Raw genomic sequence first — 21,298 nt, forward strand, 5'->3', positions numbered from 1 at the left:
TTACAACAACTATTCATTACTATTGTATCTTTGACTGATTTAATGACTACCATGCATAACTATTGTTATTACTATCACCTTTGACTATTATTACTATTACTACTATACTGTTACCCTTACTATCATTACCAGTACCATTACCACCATAACTAGAGAGAGAGAGAGAGAGAGAGAGAGAGAGAGAGAGAGAGAGGAGGGGGGGATAAGGTAAGGAAAATAATGGGCAAATATAAGAAAATAACACTTTTATTATTTTCAGCAGCTATATATACATACATAGCAAAGTATATATTTAATCATAATAAATGTTTCCTTGTTTAGTTCACATAGTTATTGGTGTATCACAGACTGCTGAACATACACACACACATGCGCACACACACACACACACACACACACACACACACACGTACACCCTAAATGATACAATATAAAAAACAAAATCCAATAAATAAGAAATAGAAAAGTAATAATAACGAGCCACACATCGTCACACAAACAAATGCGTACAAACAAGACGTCGTTCAAGTGACTAGTTTGCAATTCCAGTTCCGTTAGCTACTCTTTTTATAACACCCTGAAGAGCCCAACCATTACAAACTTTACATAACATTACCACAGTTACCACAGATACACCTAAATCACTTATCTTGCCCTTCAGAAACTCAGAATAATGATGTAAGGTAGCGAAGACAGTACCAAACATTCTTACATTACATTACCTTAGTCAGATTATTATATTCTTCCCCTTCTATATAACCAGCAAGGAGCAATTAAAGTGTCTGAATAAGAGCTAAATTATACCCAACAAGGTTCTTTTTATCTCTATTTCTTTATCTCACCCCTAAAGTTTCTGAATAAGCGCTAAATTTTATTCGACGTTCTCTTAACCTCTTAGCTTTACAATTATATTCCCTTATGTACTCTTGCAGTGATAGGAAGAATGTCTATCTGTTCCTTCCTATGTAGTTTGATATGTTAATTTATCTCTATTTTGATGCTTAGTTCTAATGTTTTTTTTCGTACTCCTCCTCTCCACACACTCCTGCACTGTTTTGTGTCATGATACTGCTATCTGTTTAAAGTGCAGCTTGGTGACAGATCTCAGGCTACTTTACTAAATGGTCACTTCACTCACCACAAAAATATATCCTTTGAAGAGATCAGTGTTTGTCTTACAACACTGCAACTCTCTTAATTATCCATAAACTGAGAAAACACACACACACACACACACACACACACACACACACACAAACACAAACACAATCACAATGACAAACACATACACACACACACTATATTTCAAAAGAACTCACAAGATATTCAAACAACTTTCCTCTCCGTGATCACAGCACGTGAGAGTCAGGCATGCAGAGAAGGGCAAGTGACAAGTGAACGCCACTCGGACAAAAATGAAACCCATGATAATACTGATCTCCTCTTCACAACAATACCTGCAAACACTCCACTGTCCTAACATGAACCTCCTTCCCACATTCCCACATTAAACTTCTAAGTACCGGTATTGTTCTATTTTTAATGTTGAATTGATTCTCTTCTTACGGCAAGACCTCTTAACACTCCACTGTCCCCTCAACTTAACCAGACATTCCCATAACAACACCCTATCTAAAGAACTAAGTCCCAGTATTATCACCTCCTCACAACACAAGACTTGGTAACACTCCACTATCCTCTTTAACATAAACATTCCCATAACTCCTTGTGATGTAGTTATAAGTCACATTATTATTACCTCCTCACAACACAAGACCTCTAAAAACTCCACAGCCCCCTCAGCTTCTAAAAATTCCCTTACCAGTAACTCCCTGTCCCTGTGTGCAAGGTACCAGTATCTTTTTATCATTAGCTACCAAGAGAAACAAGGAATCTAACTAATGATATGTGATAAACTGAGCTGGCTTACTCAAATGTACCTGGATGTATTAGTTAAGTTCCCTACATTCCAAACACATGCATGTATGAAAAAAATATTAACCCTTATAATGGCTGAATGAGTATAAAACATTGACACAAACTGTGATGCTATGGCTTGTAACTTGACGCAAACAAATGTCACACGAACAGAATCTAAACATCGCGGCCCAGAGAGAACAAGACCCAAAAAAAACACGCCACAAAAACACGCTCATCACTCACAAACGTTGCATGGAAGCGTAATTGATCAACGGCATAACCACGCCAAGAAAACACCAAACCTCCTCATTCTTGAATCTTCCAGCATCCACCTCACCAACTTTCATGAGGCTGCAGTGGAGATTAGTGAGGTTTACAAGGGTGCCTGGAGTCTGATAAGCATTCTACACTACCAATAGGAAGAAGACACCCCTGGGTACCTGACCAATCACCTCTGTGGGCCTTGAAAACAGTGAGGCTGAAGATGAAAACTAATAACAACACAACACTAGAGTAGAACGAAGAGCATTGAAGGAATTATGAGTGGCACAGTGAGCCACAGAGCTTAACTACAAGTGGTATAGGTAGTAACCATATTCCCGACCCTCTGAGTGACCGTCCTGCAAGTCCGGCCACCTGACGCTCTGAAGCGAGGCTGTTCATGCTGCTCCTGGTACTGCTGGAATTCCTGGCCTGGGTCATGGTACTGGCCCTGAAACTGGCTGCGGAAGGCTTGCTGGTGGGCCTGGTTGTGGGCGGACCTGTGGCGGCGCATGTGGTCCTCCTGACGGAAATGGCCACCCGGGCCGAAAAATGTATTGTGGGAGCCAAAGTGGTCCCGCCCCCTAAAACTGTGGCCAAAGAAGTCCTCCAAGTCCAAGAAATCATCGTCCTAATAAAGAAAGGGAAGAGAAGAGACGAGAGGTGACGTGAGGTGACGGAAAGTGAAGATGTGCATTGCTATGTGTGTCTCTGTATGTGCAGCGTGCATTCATGTGTGTATGTATGTATGTGTGTGTATACCATTTACACTACAACCCTTACACTACACTACACTACATATACCCAATTTGTACTTTTTTAATGTAGGAGGGGCACCAGTCAAGGGCAGCAAAATTAAAAAAGAAAAAAAAAAAAAGGGCCCATGGAGGTTCTGGTCCCCACAGTCAAGCAGTTATCAAAAATTAAAAGGATAAGTGTCTTGAAACCTCTGCCGCACCAGCACCAACAACTTGCACAACACCAACACTTACAAAGTCACTGGAGAAGCCGCCACCGAACCCGCCTCCAAACGCGTCGAAATCGGCAAACAGGTCGTCAAAGTTGAAGTGGAAGGCATGTCCCTGGTGGCCACCGGAGCCCCCTGAGCCACCCGTCTGCTTGTGTGTGTAGCCAGCATGTCCTAGTATGTCGTACTCCTTCCTCTTGTCCTCATCTGATAGAGTCTCGTACGCTGTGACGGAAAATTGACGAGTTAATGAAAGATCGATGCTAAATTATGAAATGTTGGTAAGATTTTAAATTTCAATATATAGATTTGATTTTTTTTTGTAATGCTCCACCACAAACACCTTAAAATTATTGCCATACTCCCCCTAATCTGAAACTTATCCCAAAGATGACAAAAACTGAAAAATGACAAAAAAAAAAGAAAAAAAAAAAAAAAAAAAAAAAAAAAACACTTCTTTGCCTTTCTTGATCTCCCCAAACATTCCTAAATAAAAAGAAAAAAAAAACTGACATTTCAATCCTCATCTTCTCTAATCTACACAAACTTCCCTAAAAAAAACCATAAAGACCTTAAAATTATCTCACCTTCCCTAAAATCTCCAAATTCAAACAAAAAACACAACAAACATAATTAAATTCCTTGCAACACTCCACCACAAACACACAAACAAACAAACAAATTCCACCTTCTCCAATCTCTCTAAACTTCCTTAAAAACATCATAAACACCTTTTGAAACTTCCTTACCTTCCCTAAAAACACCTAAACTTCAAAACACAACACAAACAGAAACACTTCCTCACCTGCTATTTCTCTAACACTTCCTCACCTTCTACTATTTCTCTAACACTTCCTCACCTTCTGCGATCTCTCTAAACTTTTCTTCTGCTCCCTCCTCCTTGTTTTTGTCAGGGTGGTACTGTATGGCCAGCTTTCGGAAGGCTTTCTTGATCTCCTTATCATTGGCGTTCTTCTTGACTCCCAGTATTTCGTAGTAATCCCGGACACAGGACACCAGGGCCACAGTGGACAGAAGGAGGTAGGTCCAGATGAGCACAAGATCCATGGTTGGTTTTTCTCACTCTGGTGTTCTGCAAGGTAATGTTTGTGTTAGTGGGGTGCTGTTTTTTTTCTTCTTTTTTTTTTCTCTCTTGCATATATATATATTTTTTGTTTTCTTTTCTTTGTATACTTTTTTCTTTCTTTTTCTTGTATATATTTTTCTTTCTTCCTTTCTCTCTTGTATGCATTTTTTTTACTATCTCTTTCTCTCTCACACACACTTTTTTATTATTTTCTTTCTTGCATACATTTTTCTATCTTTTTCTCTCTCTTGCACACACTTTTCTATCTCTTTCTCTCGCAACATACTTTTCTCTCTCTCTCTCTCTCTCTCTCTCTCACACACACACACACACACACACACACACACACACCCACACATGAATTCTGTATTAGGATCTTAGTTTTCCCTCTCTCTCTCTCTCTTTCTCTTGCACAAATACACACACATATACATACAAAGTCTCTATTCATGACAAAACATCATTCATGGGTAACTTGACAAATATGAATGAGTACTTTGCAGTGAATAATTATTACCTATATCATTGCACCTTACCACTAAATTGAGGAATATCAGTAAAGAGCTTTTTACTTCATCACTCTTGTCTTAAGCTACAGAGACGAGGACAAGGGTAAGGAAATATACTTAACTTTTTGGTGGTTCTTTTCTGAGCAGGCCAATTAAACAGCATCCTCATGAAAGCCCCCATCACTTTAGGATAAGGAACGAGTCATGTGTATGAATGAATGACCTCGTTTATTTTTACTGTCGCTAGGAAACAGGTTCAGCAATTATAAAAAGGAAATATGCGGTGAATTGGCAATACTGTTTCTGGTAGGTAATTAATAAACACATACAAGGAGATAGACACAGAGAGAGAGAGAAAGCCATGTAACATTTCAATAGGTGCATCAATGTTCGGTTGACGCTTCACAATTCACTTTTGCTATCAGTGCATAATACTGTCCACATTTCCACATTTTTCTTTATAAAATACAAGATCAGGAGCCGTTCTTTCTTTCATCCCTATTCTGTCCACCTCACTAATGCAGGAGTTGACCAGAATCTTCACTCTTTCCTTCTTTCCACCACTAAATGCTTGCATAATACTGCTATTGTTTTCACCTTATTCTATACAGTAGGTAGTTTTTCTTACTCCTTTTTCTGTCCACCTTACTAATGCAAGATTTAACCCATACCCTCAGTGGTTAACACACATAATACTGCCTTATTTTTTTCATTAAGATAAGACTTGCAGTCCTTTTTTCTCTCGTCCCTGTTCTGTCCCCCTTACTAGTGCAGGACTTAACCAGTACCTTCACTCTTTCAATTATCTCACCAGTAAACTCTGGAGCTCTATACCTGCTTCTGCATTTCCTCTGCCCCTCCAAGAACTGTTTCCGAGGAGTAGCAAGACTCACTGGAATATAAATTGGCTTCTCTCTTGGTTCTTCTATTTTCTTTCTTTCTTTTTTAGGAATACCATTTTGAAGAGTTTTTTTGAGTGAGCTTTCTCTCAATCTACTTTTCTGCCTGTGCTCAAAGTATACATGCCACAGAGTCTAGTAAGTGTCCATATATCAAATGAATATACAGAGTAACAGACTGGTTCTATAGTAAGAGCAAAGATCAAAAACTGGTGATGTGATTACAGGAATTAGTTATCAAATGTAGCTTTTTTTTTCTTTTTTTGTGTGTTTTTGCCTATATAATGTTGTATAGAAAATGACATCACTGTTATGGGTAACTGTACAGATGCATACCCTGTCTATCACCAGCCTGCGTACGTGTGTGTGTATCGATGCAACTTAATACCAGGTTCGGCGTTTGCCAGATCTACATACATACGTACATACAACTAATCAACATAAATAATACCAGCAGAATGCAACATAAGTAAGGTTTGAAAGACTTGAGTATCACCAAAGTTAAGCCAATTCTTAGTATCATCTGCTGTCTGTCGGTGTCCTATGATGAAGTTGAGGCAAAGTTGTCTCTTTGCTGTTTTCATCACAAGGTTTTCAGGAAGCAATTCAAGTGACTCAACTTTGCCCAAACCTCACCAAGAAAACAATAACACGAGATAACAAAGGAGGACTTACTAATGCACTTATAGTAGACTTACGACAGTCAAACCTGGACCATTTGAGACAGCCAGGCACACAACTCACTCACTCACTCACTCACACACTCAACACACTCACTAACACACACCTAAGTAATAAGAGCAAGACTTAAGAAAACAAGTAACAGAGGCCCTGGTGCAAGACAAGAGCCCTGAATGAGCCTAAACGTATGATTCACAGGTGCAGGACACACAGGCACCTCCCAATGATTGCCTCCACCCTCACCCAGCCAGGCAGCACTGGGCACCTTTGGCAACACTGATTGTGATGGAAAGTAAATAAAATCTTGGCAGTATTCACCCATGACGTCCCTTGAGGATTGTCACATGAGGGAGGCACCACCACTGCCACACCACACCACCACTCCCTCATGCCAAGCTCTATTGCAACACAGTGAGATCACAGGGCTGGTCGGTGCCATGTGGGGCGCCGACCTCTCTTAAAGACCTAAAGCCACATCACAGTGAAGGCGGTAAAATAACAGATCACATGCTCCTCCTCCTCCTCCTCCTGCTAGAATACACACTGCTGGAAGTTCAGGAGAAAAAACTCACTTGTGGTTTGTTATTGGCTTTCAAACCTAGAGAAAGAGAGAGAGAGAGAGAGAGAGAGAGAGAGAGAGAGAGAGAGAGAGAGAGAGAGAGAGAGAGAGAGAGAGAGAGAGAGAGAGAGAGAGAGAGAGAGAGAGAGAGAGAGAGAGAGAGAGAGAGAGAGAGAGAGAGAGAGAGAGAGAGAGAGAGAGAGAGAGAGAGAGAGAGAGAATTTGTTCCCAGATAAGTAGCAGAATGGACCAAAATCAAAGCCAAGGATAACCAGTGTAGAGGCCCCCCACACAGTGCGGGGCCCTGCCCACCACCACACTGCTGTCTACACTACTGCACTGACTCCCACACACCGCTGGGGCTGATGGCGTACTTCTTGGGCCGGTTGCCCGCAAAGAGTGACTCGAGGGGCCTGGGGTGGTCCACGAACACCTTGAACACACGGCGCAGCTCCTGGCAGAAGTGGGGCGGCTCCACCTTGGGGGATGTGGAGAAGTTCCTGAGCAGTACATCGTCTGGCAGCTTGAGGTAGACAGCAAAGAGGTCTATCTCGGAGCAGTGGAAGGGGTGGATGGTGATGGTGCCGGAGGCGTGGTCGTACAGGTCGAGGGGCTGCCGCCTGCCGGCCATCCACCGCGAGGCAGCGCGCAGTGGCATGTCTGGCTCCTGTGTCTTGAAATGTGCTGGGAACAACACGCCACTCTGCACCTCCACTGCCACACCGTACACCCTGGGGTGCGGCCCACTGGCGCCCTGCATTGTGTTTAGGCGGCAGGTGCACCACACGCACAGCTGGAAGTGGCACTCATGGTGCACCAGTGCCTTAAGTAGCTTGAGGGACAGCTTCTCTGCCTCGGCTCGCGCTGCCTCCTTGCTGCCACGCTCCGGCTGGTAGCCCCCCACCACAGACACCTCCAACCTCTCCCCATGCCCTTCTATGCCCACTATCTTGGACACCATGTCACCCAGGGCTGCCTCCTCCCCCTGACTCCCGTCAAAGTGTGCCACGGCCACAGTGCCGCCGGGATGCCGCACCACCATCATGTGGCAAGTGGTGGCGTCGTCGGACCCTACCACACGCACCCTTGGGTCCCCGCCCGGCACCACCCCGAACTCCCCTTGGCCCACGTACAGTGCGTGCCTTGCCTCCACTGGCCGCACCTTCTGGCCACCAAAGGTGCGGCCTGCCTCGGCCACCTGCGGCCAGCAGGCAAAGAAATCATCGGTGGAGGTGGGGCACCGGGGCAGCGGGGCGCCCTCCACTAACAACACCATGCCTGACTAGAGTGCCAGTGCCTCCCCTCACTGCCCCAAAGCCTCTGCAGGGGACTGGGGAGGGAGGGAGGGAGGGAGGGAGGGGCTGTCTTGCCTAGTGCAAAGTCTGCTGCAGCTCAGTCACCCCTGAAAGAGAAGAGGGATATTTGTGTTCCACCTGCTACAGCAACAACAACAGCAATACCAACAACAACAACATCAAACACTACACTACTGGGAGTCTCCATGGGCACATTCCAGCCTCAGTGTGTTGCCCTGCTGAGGCAGAGCCAGGAGGAGTGTCAGGCTGTGTCCCAGACACAGGCCTGGAGACACACCCCTGGACACTCCCTGGCCCATGGCACTCAGGGAGACCAACATGAGAGGTGTCTATGTACAAATTGAGGCCTCTATGGTGAGCAGCCCTCTGGCAGTGCCTCCCACAGGGCCACTAGATCTAAGCAAGCTAGGCAAGCAATATTAAACATAAGCCAAGAGAGAGAAAAGAGTGACAAAGTGACCAAAAAACCAGACTTACAACGGAAATCCTGGACAAAAATTCATGACAAAGCCTCTAAAACACACAGGAGTGATTGAGTTTGTCGGAACCCTCACTGACCACTTGTGCGTCACCCCAGCACTGCACCACACTGCCCATGCCCTGCGTCCTTCCCTGGGCCAGCGGGAGGCAGCGGGTGCATCATAGCCACTGGTGGGGCGTGGACAGCTCAGAGCAGTGTTGCACAAGGGTCAACACTCCCACAGCGACCTTGAGGTGTGCATTGTTCAGCCGGGGAAAGACCAGCGGTGCCTTTCATTGTTTGTGTCAAGTCATTCTGGCCTCCTGCTTTGTTTCTTGCCTCTCTCTCCTCCCCCTTGCTTCTCCCCCTTCCCCCCCTTGCTTCTCCTCCTTCCCCCTTCCCCCTTCTCTCTCCATGATTTCAGTTTGTCATTCTTTCCTCATTTTTTCCAGCTTCAAATGTCCTTCAAACAAAAGTGACTGCCCGCAAACACTGCACAGTTGTATACCATCACAAACACTGCCACATTTCTCATGCATGTGTGGTTGAGTAAGCATCATAAATAACTTGGTATGCTAATCTTTGCAATTACAGTTCCTGCTGACTTTCATTTCTTTGTTCCTTCTCTTTTGGGTCTTTGTACAGTTTTTCCGAGCAAGGACCATTGGCTTGTGTAATTGTGACTGAGGAAACATCACAAATAATTCAGGGTGTTAATCTTTGCAATGTTAGTTAAATGTTGACTTTCATTTATTCTTTTTCTTTCTTTCTTTTGCCTTCTTTTTTTTTCTCTTCTCTTATTTTCTTATATATTTCTCTGAGGAAAGTTAATTCATAAACATTTGATTCTTTTATTAGTCTTAATGAATGCCTCTATAATCATGACTTTTATTTATCCTATTTTTACTCTCTCTCTCTCTCTCTCTCTCTCTCTCTCTCTCTCTCTCTCTCTCACAACAAAAGTTAATCTCAACACAAGCGCCCATCAACACACTACCACCACCACCACCACCACCAGCACCACCAGTGGAGGCTTCAATCTCACACAACACAGTACCACTAGACCCAGCCCTCTTAGAAGTAAAGGCGAGACAGTTTCACAGCAAGATCCAATTCACTACACGTCCTTGAGAAATGCTTAACAATGTATACTTAGATTTGTCTCAAGTCCCGCCCTAAATTCCTTTCCTCTTTTGATTTTTTTTACTGAAATTTTTGTATATTTACTTCCATATGCTACTGATTACCTCTCACATCTGTGCTATGGCTTCTTGAATCAATTATTTACTTAACTGTCTATTCTTCAGTTCCTTTCTTCCACTGGCTGAAATTCTTGTACCTAGATTAAGTGGAATGCTACAGTATGGAAGGGAAAAGAAGCTTCTCTCCCTTCTCTCAATCCAGCTTAAGTTGAATGCCAATCCTTTCAGTTTAGCCAAGTATAAACACTACACTAAGTAACATTAACAATAACTGAAGGAAATATGTCACTCACACCTGAGCACACTTGACTTAACTCCCTTCTCTCCACATAGGCAAAGCTGAACCACAGTCCACAGCACCACCAGGTAACACGGCACATACATTAATAAGTGAACCAGTGGAAGGAAATACAGAATCATCGAAACCCATACAAGCTCAACTTCTCCACCCAGTTAAATCCCAGTTGCCCCAGTTCAATTGAGTGAGCTAACCACAACATCAGTAAGTTGTTTAGTGAGGACATACACAGTCACTCTTCTCAGCCAGACATCTGTGGCTTGTCTCTGGGCCAAACACACTGTGGTGCTTGCTGTCACCTCTCTGATGCTGACAGAAATGATGGGGGTAATGTGTCTATCCTTGCATTACTCTTTGCAAACAAATGTGAAATATAAATGAAAGTAAAGTAAAATAAAGTAAAATAGATGAAAATGAAACTTAAATGAAAATATAGATAGATAAAAATGAACCATAAATGAAAGGAAAATGAAGTAAAATAGATAAATATATAAATAAATAGATAATCAAGATAAAATAAATTTGACTGATCAATAAATACATGTTATAAATGATAAGCAAATAACAACAAATCTTGAAGTCTTCTCATATCAAATGATGTAATAAAATAAAATAAGATATAATAAACATAGAATAAAAGAAAGTAGACAGATAGATAGATAAATAAGTAAATAACTTGTGAAAAAAAAAATCTATATTCACACCAGATGGATAAAATAAATAAATAAATAAATAAATAAATAAATAAAAAGTAGAACAATATAAAACAAAACAAAACAAACAAAACAAAAATAAACAAAACAATTACAAATGACAACAAACAAGCAAACGACAACAACAACAAATTCTCAGGACCCACTCGCACCGAATGACAAAATTTCAAAACGGAACCAAACAAAAGACACAGAGAAGTCCACCAGACGTGCCCCTTGAGGAGAAACACACTGGGGCCGAGAGAGACGGTCTCAGCACAGGTGTTACTGAGACCTGACAGCAAAAACGTGCTATAATTTTTAATGACCACTTTTGACTCATAGGACCGGCCTTTGATTGTATGTTTGTTTGTTTTTTTTTTGTTATAATTTTGTTACTCTTGGCCGGTGCACCTCCCACATGAATAAAAAAAAATAAATAAATGAATAAAAGACAGGGTAACACTAAATTTATCTTGCTATTCTTACATCCTCTATCATTTGTCTGGTAACTGATATTTCTGCTATTCTTAAGTCAGCTATTGTCTCTGTAATAACTAATATTCCTGCTACACTTAATAGTCTATCATCTCTATTAAATAAAAATTCTCCTACTCTTACCTCACCTATTATTTCTATAAACTAACATTCCTGCTGCTCTTAACTCACCTGCATCCCACCTAACAACTAAAATTCCCACTACTATCTATTCAACAGCCACTCATCACTTCACTATCAACAAACAACCCTCTAGCAACAAAAACTACCCTTACCCATCTGTTATCTGCCCAACAGCCACCTACATCTGCAAGAATAACAGATAGCATTGGCACCAGCAGATAGCAAGAGGGACTCCCCCAGCAACCCAGGCAGCTAAATGAGGCACAACAGTTGGTGGGGAATTAGCAACACTGGCAGACTTGAGAGAAATGCTGTCCTCTGTAACCTCTCTTTGCCTGACTAGAGAGAGAGAGAGAGAGAGAACCGGGGCAGACACAAGGCAGCAAGGTTATCACACCCTAATAATAGAAGAGCAAGCCAGTGTTCATGACCTCTCCCTGACCCTCACACACTAACAAACGCACGTACAATCAAGAATAACCCACACAGAGGTATCTATCCTATAAACTCTTGAATATATGCATGTAGAAGTGCTCCTGTACTAATATAAATGTTAAGACTCTAATACACTGAGGTAGACAGTATATATAACCAGGAATAATACACACAGCAAGTTTCCTTTGTATAAATTATTGAATACATGCAACTAGATATATTCCTATACTAATATATCGATGCCACAGTTCACCTATGCCTAATATACAAATCAAAATCCAATAAAATGATGCTTGAGTAAAATAATAACCACTGCAGAACTTTCTCTACAAACACTTCAATATAAACAACTGAAAATTATCCTATACTAATATATATCAATAACCAAGTCCATTCACGGCTAATGTAAGGTTTTAAATAAATTATGAATGAAATGTAAACACCAGTATCCAGTGGGCTGAGTAACCAGTGTCCATAGGGTTGAGGGGATGAGGCAGCATGATCACTAGGTTGGTTTAGGTTAAGTTAAGTTAGGTCAGGGAGGGTTGAGAGAGATGCAGCTTCCCCATTTGTTAAGGGGACGTTAGGTTAGGTTTGGGAGCACATGTTTTTTGTCATATTTGCTCCCCCGGCCCAAAATATTCCTGAAAACTATGACTTTTATTGTAAACTTTTCTCAAAGGCAATTTTTTTTTTTCTTTCCCACCCAAACACCCCATCTCTCCCACCAGGCCCCAGGTTTGCTGGGGCGTGGGGGAGTGGAGAAAGGCGATAAAATAATCAGTAAGGAGGTGCTATTGGTAAAATTTAATGAAGACAAAGGAAAAAGTCTAAAAAACAGCCAACATGATTTACAGCTAAAACACTTGTCATTTTTTCTCCTGATGAACAACGGGGATGCAAATGCTGGGAATCAATCTATTTTGTGCAATTAAAAGGAGGCAAAGAGAAAAATGTAAGGAAAAATACACCAAATACGGGTTTTCAGCTAAAAAACGTGCCATTTTCTGCTAATTAATACTCCATACACAAAAAGGTAAAAAAAAATCACTTTGGAAATTATATAAAACTGATACAAAACGCAGCATGGACTCAATAGCAAAAAAAAAAAAAAAAAAAGCAAGAACGAGAAACAGGAATTTGAGTTTGTACTACAAGGTCACAAAAATCTTGACTTCCTTATTAGATATTCCGGTATTACTACACACACACACACACACACACACATGGAGCAGGAACAAGGAAGTATCAGAGGTAGATGAGATAGAGAAACGATAGTTCCACTCAAAATAAGCCAGATGACATTTACGAGTCCAGAAACACTCAATATTTACCTGCTTCCTTTTCTCTTACGGCAGTTTCCTCCTCTTCCTCTTGTCTCAGGTGCAGGAGTGGCTGTGTGGCGTGCTGCGGTGACGTGGTGCTGTGGCGAGCTGTTGGTCAAATGCCTGTGACGTGTGGTGCACCAGTGCCACCTCAGGAGTGCCAGAAGGATCTTCACTCCACTCAAGACTAGACTGGTCCACCTTTTAAATGGCGTGCACCACAACATTTAACTCACTCTGTACATTTTGCTCACATCTTCTTTATTTACATGTATCACGTTCCATTTTACCCTTCACTAAGTCTCTCCACGTTTGAAGTATTAAATTAGATAACAAAAACGCATTTCCAGGTTTATTTTATGATTTATTTTATGCATGTTATCTGTGTTTTTCTTTACAGTTTGGACGTACCGTTTAAAAAAATGGACGAAGTTTCAAATGTTTTGGTTCTTTGGCCAAGCCACGCCCCTCTGCGCGGTAGTACACTAGCGATTCCCTGATTGGTCCAGAGCTTCGTGACATCACTGCGCGGGCCCTTTAACTGCACTCATTCATAAATACCTGGCTTTAATTATCTATATGCATTTCTCTATATGCATTTGGCTCTATAAAGTAAAAAAAAAAAATGTTTATTTTATTGTGTTAACTGTAGTTTTATGATATATGCATTAGAGAGAGAGAGAGAGAGAGAGAGAGAGAGAGAGAGAGAGAGAGAGAGAGAGAGAGAGAGAGAGAGAGAGAGAGAGAGAGAGAGAGAGAGAGAGAGAGAGAGAGAGAGAGAGAGAGAATGTACTTGTGTGGCTGTGTGCTTCTCCCAAAAAGTCAGCCAAACAATATTGATCCAAACATTTCGCTGCCCAAAGTTTCCAAAGGGTATAACTGTATTATTGACTCCCTCTTGTCACGCCGCAAACTTTACTTAGAAGACGTGGCGCTAATCTGACCGTGGGGGGGAGAGAGAGAGAGAGAGAGAGAGAGAGAGAGGGGGGGGGGAAGGAGGTGAGTTAGTGACACCATATAAGAAAAGGAAACGAAAATATATATATTTTTTTGATAGATAAGGAAACGGATGAGAGAGAGAGAGAGAGAGAGAGAGAGAGAGAGAGAGAGAGAGAGAGAGAGAGAGAGAGAGAGAGAGAGAGAGAGAGAGGTGGGGGGGAGAGAGGGGAAGCGGAGAGTTACAATGACACCATATAAGAAAAGAAGGAAACGAAAATAGATAATGGAGATTTTGTTGTATAGATAAGGAAACAGATGTGAGAGAGAGAGAGAGAGAGAGAGAGAGAGAGAGAGAGAGAGAGAGAGAGAGAGAGAGAGAGAGAGAGAGAGAGAGAGAGAGAGAGAGAGAGAGAGAGACTAATCCATGGCCATTATATATCTTTCAATAATCTAATAACAAGTAAGATTTTCATGTTTTTTTCCGAGTTTCATGAAAAAAAAACACCAAAATTTAATGAAAGTGAATAAGAGCTGAAGACACGAACAAGACACACAGGAATGCAATAAAAACACGAGAGAAACCCATTATTTCACGATTTATTGTATGCAAAATAATATATCCTATACTTTGAAGGGGCAAACGTGGCCGAGGGTCATGTGTGTGTCACCCGCTGTAACAAAGGTGCTTCTCTCTTCACAGGTGTTAACACTCGCCCACATCCACACACACACACACACGTACACACACGTACACACATACACGTACACACAGATGTTCACTTACACCAGCACAGCACACGCACAGATATACAAACTATATACTTGTGTGATATTGTTGTTTGCTTACTTCTGATGACAGTGTTACGTACGTACATTTCATCATGCTACGTATATAAATATTTTTTTTATAATGATTTAGACTTGTCAACATAATAAACACTTTTTATAATGAAGAACACACTTTTTTGCACTTTTCCTAATGATTTAAACACTTTACAATATGATACACACACTTTCTGTAATGACTTAAACACTTTTCGTAACGATTAAGTTTTTTATAATGATTTACACTTGCTATCATGATAAACACGCTTTCTATAATGACTTCCACACTTCTCATTATAATACAAGCACTTCCTGTAATGATCCACGCACTCGCTGTCGTAATGAACTCTTCCACACAATGACATGCTCCAGTTAAAGCTTGGATGTGATTATGTACGGGTGAATAAGACGAGATGGATAAGTTAGATAGATTATGAGATTATTTTTTACTCTCTAACTAATCTGTCTAACAATTTTCAGATCACATTATTTATTATTATTTATTTATTTATTTATTTTCTTAGTTCAGTGTTCAGATTTACTTCCTAACTAACCTTTATTTTATTGTTCACATTTTTCGCATGGCACTATTCATCATTTATTTATTTATTACTTCTTTTCAAGTTGTCAAATTTATTTCCTAACAAACCGGTCCCTTTTTTTCACATTTTTCACTCAGTATTCATTATTTTTCCGCGTCGAGTTACGAGACATTTTTTTCCCCCTTCAACCTATTCCTTTTTACACATTTCTTACAAAGCATTCATTATTTTCAAGTTACATAAGATTAATCAACTCTAACCTGCTCTTATATTTCACATTTACAAAACATTCATTATTATCGTTACATAAGGTTAATGAAATCTACCTAACCTGTCCTTTTTTTCATTTCTTACATAGCATTCATTATTTATTTTACTAATTTAGCAGCACCATTGGAAGAGTGACCCCATTACCTGGCCTGCTCAGCCCACCACCTGCCAGCAACACACGCAGACGCATCTCACCACAGGAGCCTCTCTTAACGTCATGGCAGTGATGAGGAAGAGACAATGAGTGAACGGTTGTGCATGAAAACACTAGAAATTAGTAACACTTCGAAAAATAATCATATTCTCTTCTATCTAAACAGGAATTTTATCTATTTTTATCTTTTTACTATAAAATACATTAGTCTCTGTTTTTCTATATTTTTTGGGAGATGGGATTTTTTTTCTTTTTTATATCTTTTAACTAATTTCACATTTTTTTACTATAAATAAATAATCGTTTCTCTTTATCTTTCTTATTTTTTGAATAGTATTTTGTACGGCTTTTTTTTATTTATTTTTTTCATATCCTCCTTTATTTTAACTGGAATTTTACATTTTTTTTACTCTGAATAAAATAATTGTCTGTTTATCTTCCATATTTTTTGGGGAATAGCATTTTATATAGCTTTTTTTATTCTTCTCCCTTTTTTTCTTGATTCCTCTCCTTGATACAAAAAATAAATAAATAAATACATAAATAAAATAAAATAAAAAGTTCAATTACCAGAATATCTTCACAAGTTCAATTTTTGGGAATGGCATTTAGTAAGAACCCTCGTTTTCTTTCCCTCTTCTTTTTCTTGGTCACTTCGCCTAACAGACAAGAATACAGAAGCTCCAAGCAGTAATGTCACAGAGTCCACTAGATCCCACGCTCATCATCATATAAAAGACTACACACTGTCCAAATGTTTCCTTATAGTCAAAAAATCTCAGCATCTCATTTATAAGAAGTGTAGAGGGGAAGAGAGAGAGTGAGAGAGAGAGAGGGAGAGAAATAAACAGTTACTCCAAAAAAAGTTAAATAGAAGAGTTTGTCAGAAAAGATAAACCAATTTTGTCCTAGAGAGAATTTTAAAACTCCTCTCTTGAAGCCACTGAAGAAGAGAAATATTCAGACACACACAAAAATCTGAGAAAAATATATATAAATCACAATGCATAAGACATTACTCAAGTGCATAAATATTTAAAAAGTGCATCTGTATCTAAAGTTAAAACCAAATCCTAACCCTACCATTTTAGTGCATTAATAACCTTGGGGAAACAAACACACACTTTATTTTACAAGTCTGAATGTATGCTGTGGAAGTGTGTGGCCAGCTGTGGTGTGCCTAAGTTCCTGGGGTGTAGTAGGGTGGTCCTTGGTATGTGTGTGTGTGTGTGTGTGTGTGTGTGTGTGTGTGTGTGTGTGTGTGTGTGTGTGTGTGTGTGTGTGTGTGTGTGTGTGTGTGTGACTCCTGGCCTGGTGACACATGTTTGGTTAACTAATACCTATTTAGTTTATGCTTGTTTAATTCCCTTTTGTGCTTATTCATTAATGTAACTCGCTTTAAAAACTACCAATACTATTTCTTTGTACATAAACCTCCCCACCACGCTGTGCAGAATCACCGAAATAACCATGAATCACCATAAAAAACCATACTTCCCCAAACTTGCAGTGTAGCAAATATCAGCTTCCCCTGGCAACACACGCAACACTTCTTTCACTCCGCCACTCACTCCCAGGACAGTGTTTCTGCGCGTCACTTTCACCCACATAAGTTAACAGATAATCTACGCCTTAGCACCTTCAGTACCTCAGGTGCAGGTCACGGTACACTTGTAAATAATGGATGAAAGGGAAAAATATCACACACACACACACACACACACACACACACACACACACACACACACACACACACACACCCACACCAGAAAATTGCACATACATACATACATACATACACAAATTCTTTATATATATCACAGTTCAGCACAGATAGTCTACACACAGTTTTGGTCGGAGGGCAAGTAACGCATCACACTCAAATATATCCTGCATTTTTTCATGAATATTATGTCCTATAATTCTCGGCACAGCAAGGAAGTGAGTGCGACAGACTAATCGACCTCAGACCAAACCAGTACCTATGATAATAAATACACACAGTATCATATAAACGACTTAACACTTAACTAGTAATCTTCAGAGGTGTGGGAGGGAGACGATGAACAAGAGTGGCAGTACAGTCCAGTTAGGAAGAGACTGTGCCCTTGTGAGCCTTGTAAGCCACTGGTCAAGACTCCAAGGGTGGCAAGGGGTGACTAATGCACTGTCACTCCTTACCAATGGGATGAATGGGAGACATGGGGGAGGGAAGGGCGGTGAGGGCTGGCTTAGTACCTACAGGAGGCTTCTGAAGGTTAATATTTGAACTTTGTAATGATGGATGGTTTTCCTGGATGGCAGAAACAGAGGCAGAGACAGAGACAGAGAGAGAGAGAGAGAGAGAGAGAGAGAGAGAGAGAGAGAGAGAGAGAGAGAGAGAGAGAGAGAGAGAATTACCGTAATGGAAGCAAGGGGAATAATGTAGTTTTCAAGGTACAAAAAAACGTAACTAATGCAAGAGTAAAATGCAAGTGAGGAGAATGTTTCTGGGCACAAAGAAGCTCAGACTGCTACACTACAATACCAAATACACAATGCAAGAAAAAGAAAACAAAAAAGCAACAAGAAACCCAATAAAAACAACAACAAAATCTTCTGGGATCATCAGGGATACTCACACCAGTCACCGTGAAAAAAAAGACATAAATAAACCCTGCAAAACCTACATACAGTTTACGTACACCTCCTATCAACATACCAAGAGAAGCAAGCTGTATTAATATGGTGACAAAGAAACACCCAATAATATTACGTGCCGTTCGTAAATTTACATGCAGGTGATAAGAGAAACTTGCTTTGGATATTCACAGCCCAAATTTTCAGCTTGTCATATGATTTCACACTGGCACAAGGAACACACTCACTTCTTGGTCTTCCTTGTGATATGGTGTTACTGTAGAATGCATGAGTGACTGGCTGGTATCCTGAAACTCTTTGCTCTCTCACCATGATCATCTTCCAAGGCCACAGAGATGATTAGCCGGGTTCTCAAGAGTGTTCCTCCTGTTAATGATGTAGGAATGTTGTTAATCTGTCAGTAGAACCATAAAAACACTCGTTAGAAATTTGTGTAACTTCAAGTAAAGTGTTTTTGCAAGTAGTGAAATGTTTGGGAGGACGAGTGAGTGACCACGTGACTCTTGAATGGCTCTGAATTTAAGCTCTCATTCATTTCTTTAATGATCTCATTTTTCAGTTCATTTTCTTTCTTCTTAATTATCTCTTTAATTATCAAGTTTCGGTATGTTTTCTTCCCTTTTTCTCTTATTGTTCACTTCAATAATCAAGTTCTAAGTTTCTTTTCTTTGTTCTTTCAAGTTATGGGATGTTTTCTTTCCTCTTTCTCTGATCACCACTTCAATCATCAGCTTTTGGCATATTTTCATTCCTCTCTCTTCATCTCTTCAATAGCCAGCATGTTTTGGCATCTGTTTCTCCTCTCTCTGATTAATAATGCCCCTATCTCTACTATTTCAGTAACAGGTAGGCTTTATCACCTCTACCCAGTGCAATGACAAATCTTTAGAAACACCTGCCTTTTATTTCAGTTCTAAGTGGGCTGTGGCTCATATAGAAACCTTTATCAATTTGTCTTCCTCTATCAAAACAAATTATCCAACCTGTTTTTACCCTTAAGAAATGTTCTAATCTTGCGGAAGGGATTAGTCACTGTATCTATTTCCCTGTGTTGTGTTGGGTCAGGTTAGGTCGTGTCTGGTCAGTTGTGGCACTCATTATTACCAACCTTGATCAATTTGTGCTTCTCTATCAATGTTTTTACCTTCAAGACATGTTCTAATCTTCAGGAAGGTGTTGGCTGCAGTGTCTATTTCCCTGTGTTGTGTTGGATCAGTTGTGGCAGCAGATGAGGGAATGGTAGGGTGACTCAGGCAGCCGCGCCAAGGTGTGGGGAGTGTGGCTCCTCATGCCATTGGCCGGCAGTCCATCCTGGGGCAGTGGAGAGATCAGTGAGGGATTGTCGGTCCTTCAAAGTGACTGACTGATTTGTATTTTGGAGAAGAGGAAGAAGAGGAGAGGAAGCTTGAAAAGTAAAAATAAAAAAAAAAATAAATAAATAAAAAAAGAGGTGAGAGAGAGAATGATAATAAACACATAACAGTAAATATTTGTACGTAATAGTAAAGATAAAACAAAAACACACACACACACACACACACACACACACACACACACACACACACACACACACACCTGCTAGACAATAAATCCTCGTCCCTGGCTGGCCCGCGCTGCAATATTGATGCCAGCGAGCAGTGCTGACCTCATGCGCGGCGCTACATACAGCTTGATGCGAGTGAGATGCCCTGGTGCCCCGTCCTCTGCCTCTGAGGACGCTGCCGAGGAGTCCAGCCCCGCACCTGCTCCATCCACCCCCTCACTGCAGGTGCTGCGTACGTAGTCAGCAACCCTCTCTGGACACCCACTCACCGGCTGGGATTGATTGATCGAGTTAAAAAGGGAAAGGCACCAGAATATTGCGGTCACATGGCACCATTACAAAATATTCAGCTACAATGGTTAAAATAGTGATAATAACACACCACTACCCTATACCACACACACACACACACACACACACACACACACACACACACACACACACACACTCTTACCTCCATATCTGTGTTCTGTGGCTTAGGTTCAGGCTGCACCTTCTCTATATAGACCAATGTTGGGTCGGCTGGGTGAGGGCGCCATGTTACCTCAGCAAGGGGAAGGGCGTGCTGCTGTGCGTCCTCCTCCACACCCAGGATGAAGAGGACCTGCGTGGAGGAAATGAGGTGATGTGAGGTGCTGTGATGGGAAGGGAATGAAGGTAAGGGAGGATATCTGTGTAGGTCTGTGTACGGAGAGGGAGAAAGCACACGGAGAAAGGATGAATGCATGATTGTGAAAGAAGAGAGTAAAAATATATGTGGAAAAGAAAAGAAGGCAAACAGAGAAAAGAAAAGGAACTGATAAATGTAGAAGAGAAAAGGACAAATGCAAGAGGTGTGAAAAAAAAGGATAAAGATAAATGTGGAAAAGAAAAAAAGGCTGGCAAACAGAGAAGAGAAAAAAAGAACTGACAAATGTAGAAGGGAAAAAGGACGAATACAAAAGTAGAAAAGACTACGAGGATAAACAAAAAAAGCATCAAATAAAAATGACAAAGAAAAAAAAAACCCAAGAAAAAAAGAATTAAAGAAGAAAAGTAAAAAAAAAAGAAGAATTAGACACAAAAAAACACAAACACAAACCATTACATTACATCACATTACAACCACAACAACAACAACACACATTGACCTCAAACAAACCCAAACAGACCC

At 40.8% G+C, this 21,298-nt stretch overlaps 2 protein-coding genes across 4 annotated transcripts in view; both read right to left on the bottom strand.

Annotated features, from left to right (window-relative positions):
- Window positions 1-230: 230 nt before the first annotated feature.
- LOC135091990 (dnaJ homolog subfamily B member 9-like) lies at window positions 231-13,674 on the bottom strand. Of its 2 annotated transcripts, XM_063990101.1 has the most exons (4): window positions 13,242-13,450; window positions 4,009-4,241; window positions 3,174-3,373; window positions 231-2,812 (listed from the first exon to the last, which is right to left on the bottom strand). In XM_063990101.1, exons 2-4 carry the CDS (start codon window positions 4,214-4,216, stop codon window positions 2,486-2,488), a joined length of 735 nt encoding a protein of 244 aa, XP_063846171.1. In that variant the 5' UTR covers window positions 4,217-4,241; window positions 13,242-13,450; the 3' UTR covers window positions 231-2,485. The 2 variants fall into 2 exon arrangements, with proteins under 2 accessions (XP_063846171.1, XP_063846170.1); XM_063990100.1 differs by lacking the exons at window positions 231-2,812; window positions 3,174-3,373; window positions 4,009-4,241 and adding an exon at window positions 4,952-8,285 and having other exon boundaries at window positions 13,242-13,674.
- A 1,076-nt stretch (window positions 13,675-14,750) lies between these two features.
- LOC135091994 (intermembrane lipid transfer protein VPS13B-like) overlaps window positions 14,751-21,298 on the bottom strand; it is a 32,611-nt gene continuing 26,063 nt past the window's right edge. For both annotated transcript variants that reach the window (XM_063990106.1, XM_063990104.1), the window contains exons 40-42: window positions 20,600-20,749; window positions 20,178-20,417; window positions 14,751-19,913 (exon numbers count right to left, since the gene is read on the bottom strand). In XM_063990106.1, the coding sequence (XP_063846176.1) occupies window positions 20,181-20,417; window positions 20,600-20,749 (387 nt within the window). In that variant the 3' untranslated portion in view covers window positions 14,751-19,913; window positions 20,178-20,180. The remainder of the gene's footprint in view (window positions 19,914-20,177; window positions 20,418-20,599; window positions 20,750-21,298) is intronic.

This window comes from Scylla paramamosain, chromosome 39, assembly GCF_035594125.1.
Source record: "Scylla paramamosain isolate STU-SP2022 chromosome 39, ASM3559412v1, whole genome shotgun sequence".
Taxonomy (NCBI): Eukaryota; Metazoa; Arthropoda; class Malacostraca; order Decapoda; family Portunidae; genus Scylla; species Scylla paramamosain.

What these genes read in the sequence shown, in the direction of transcription:
- LOC135091990 (XM_063990100.1), bottom strand. Translation starts at nt 8,159, where the DNA reads ATGGTGTTGTTAGTGGAGGGCGCCCCGCTGCCCCGGTGCCCCACCTCC.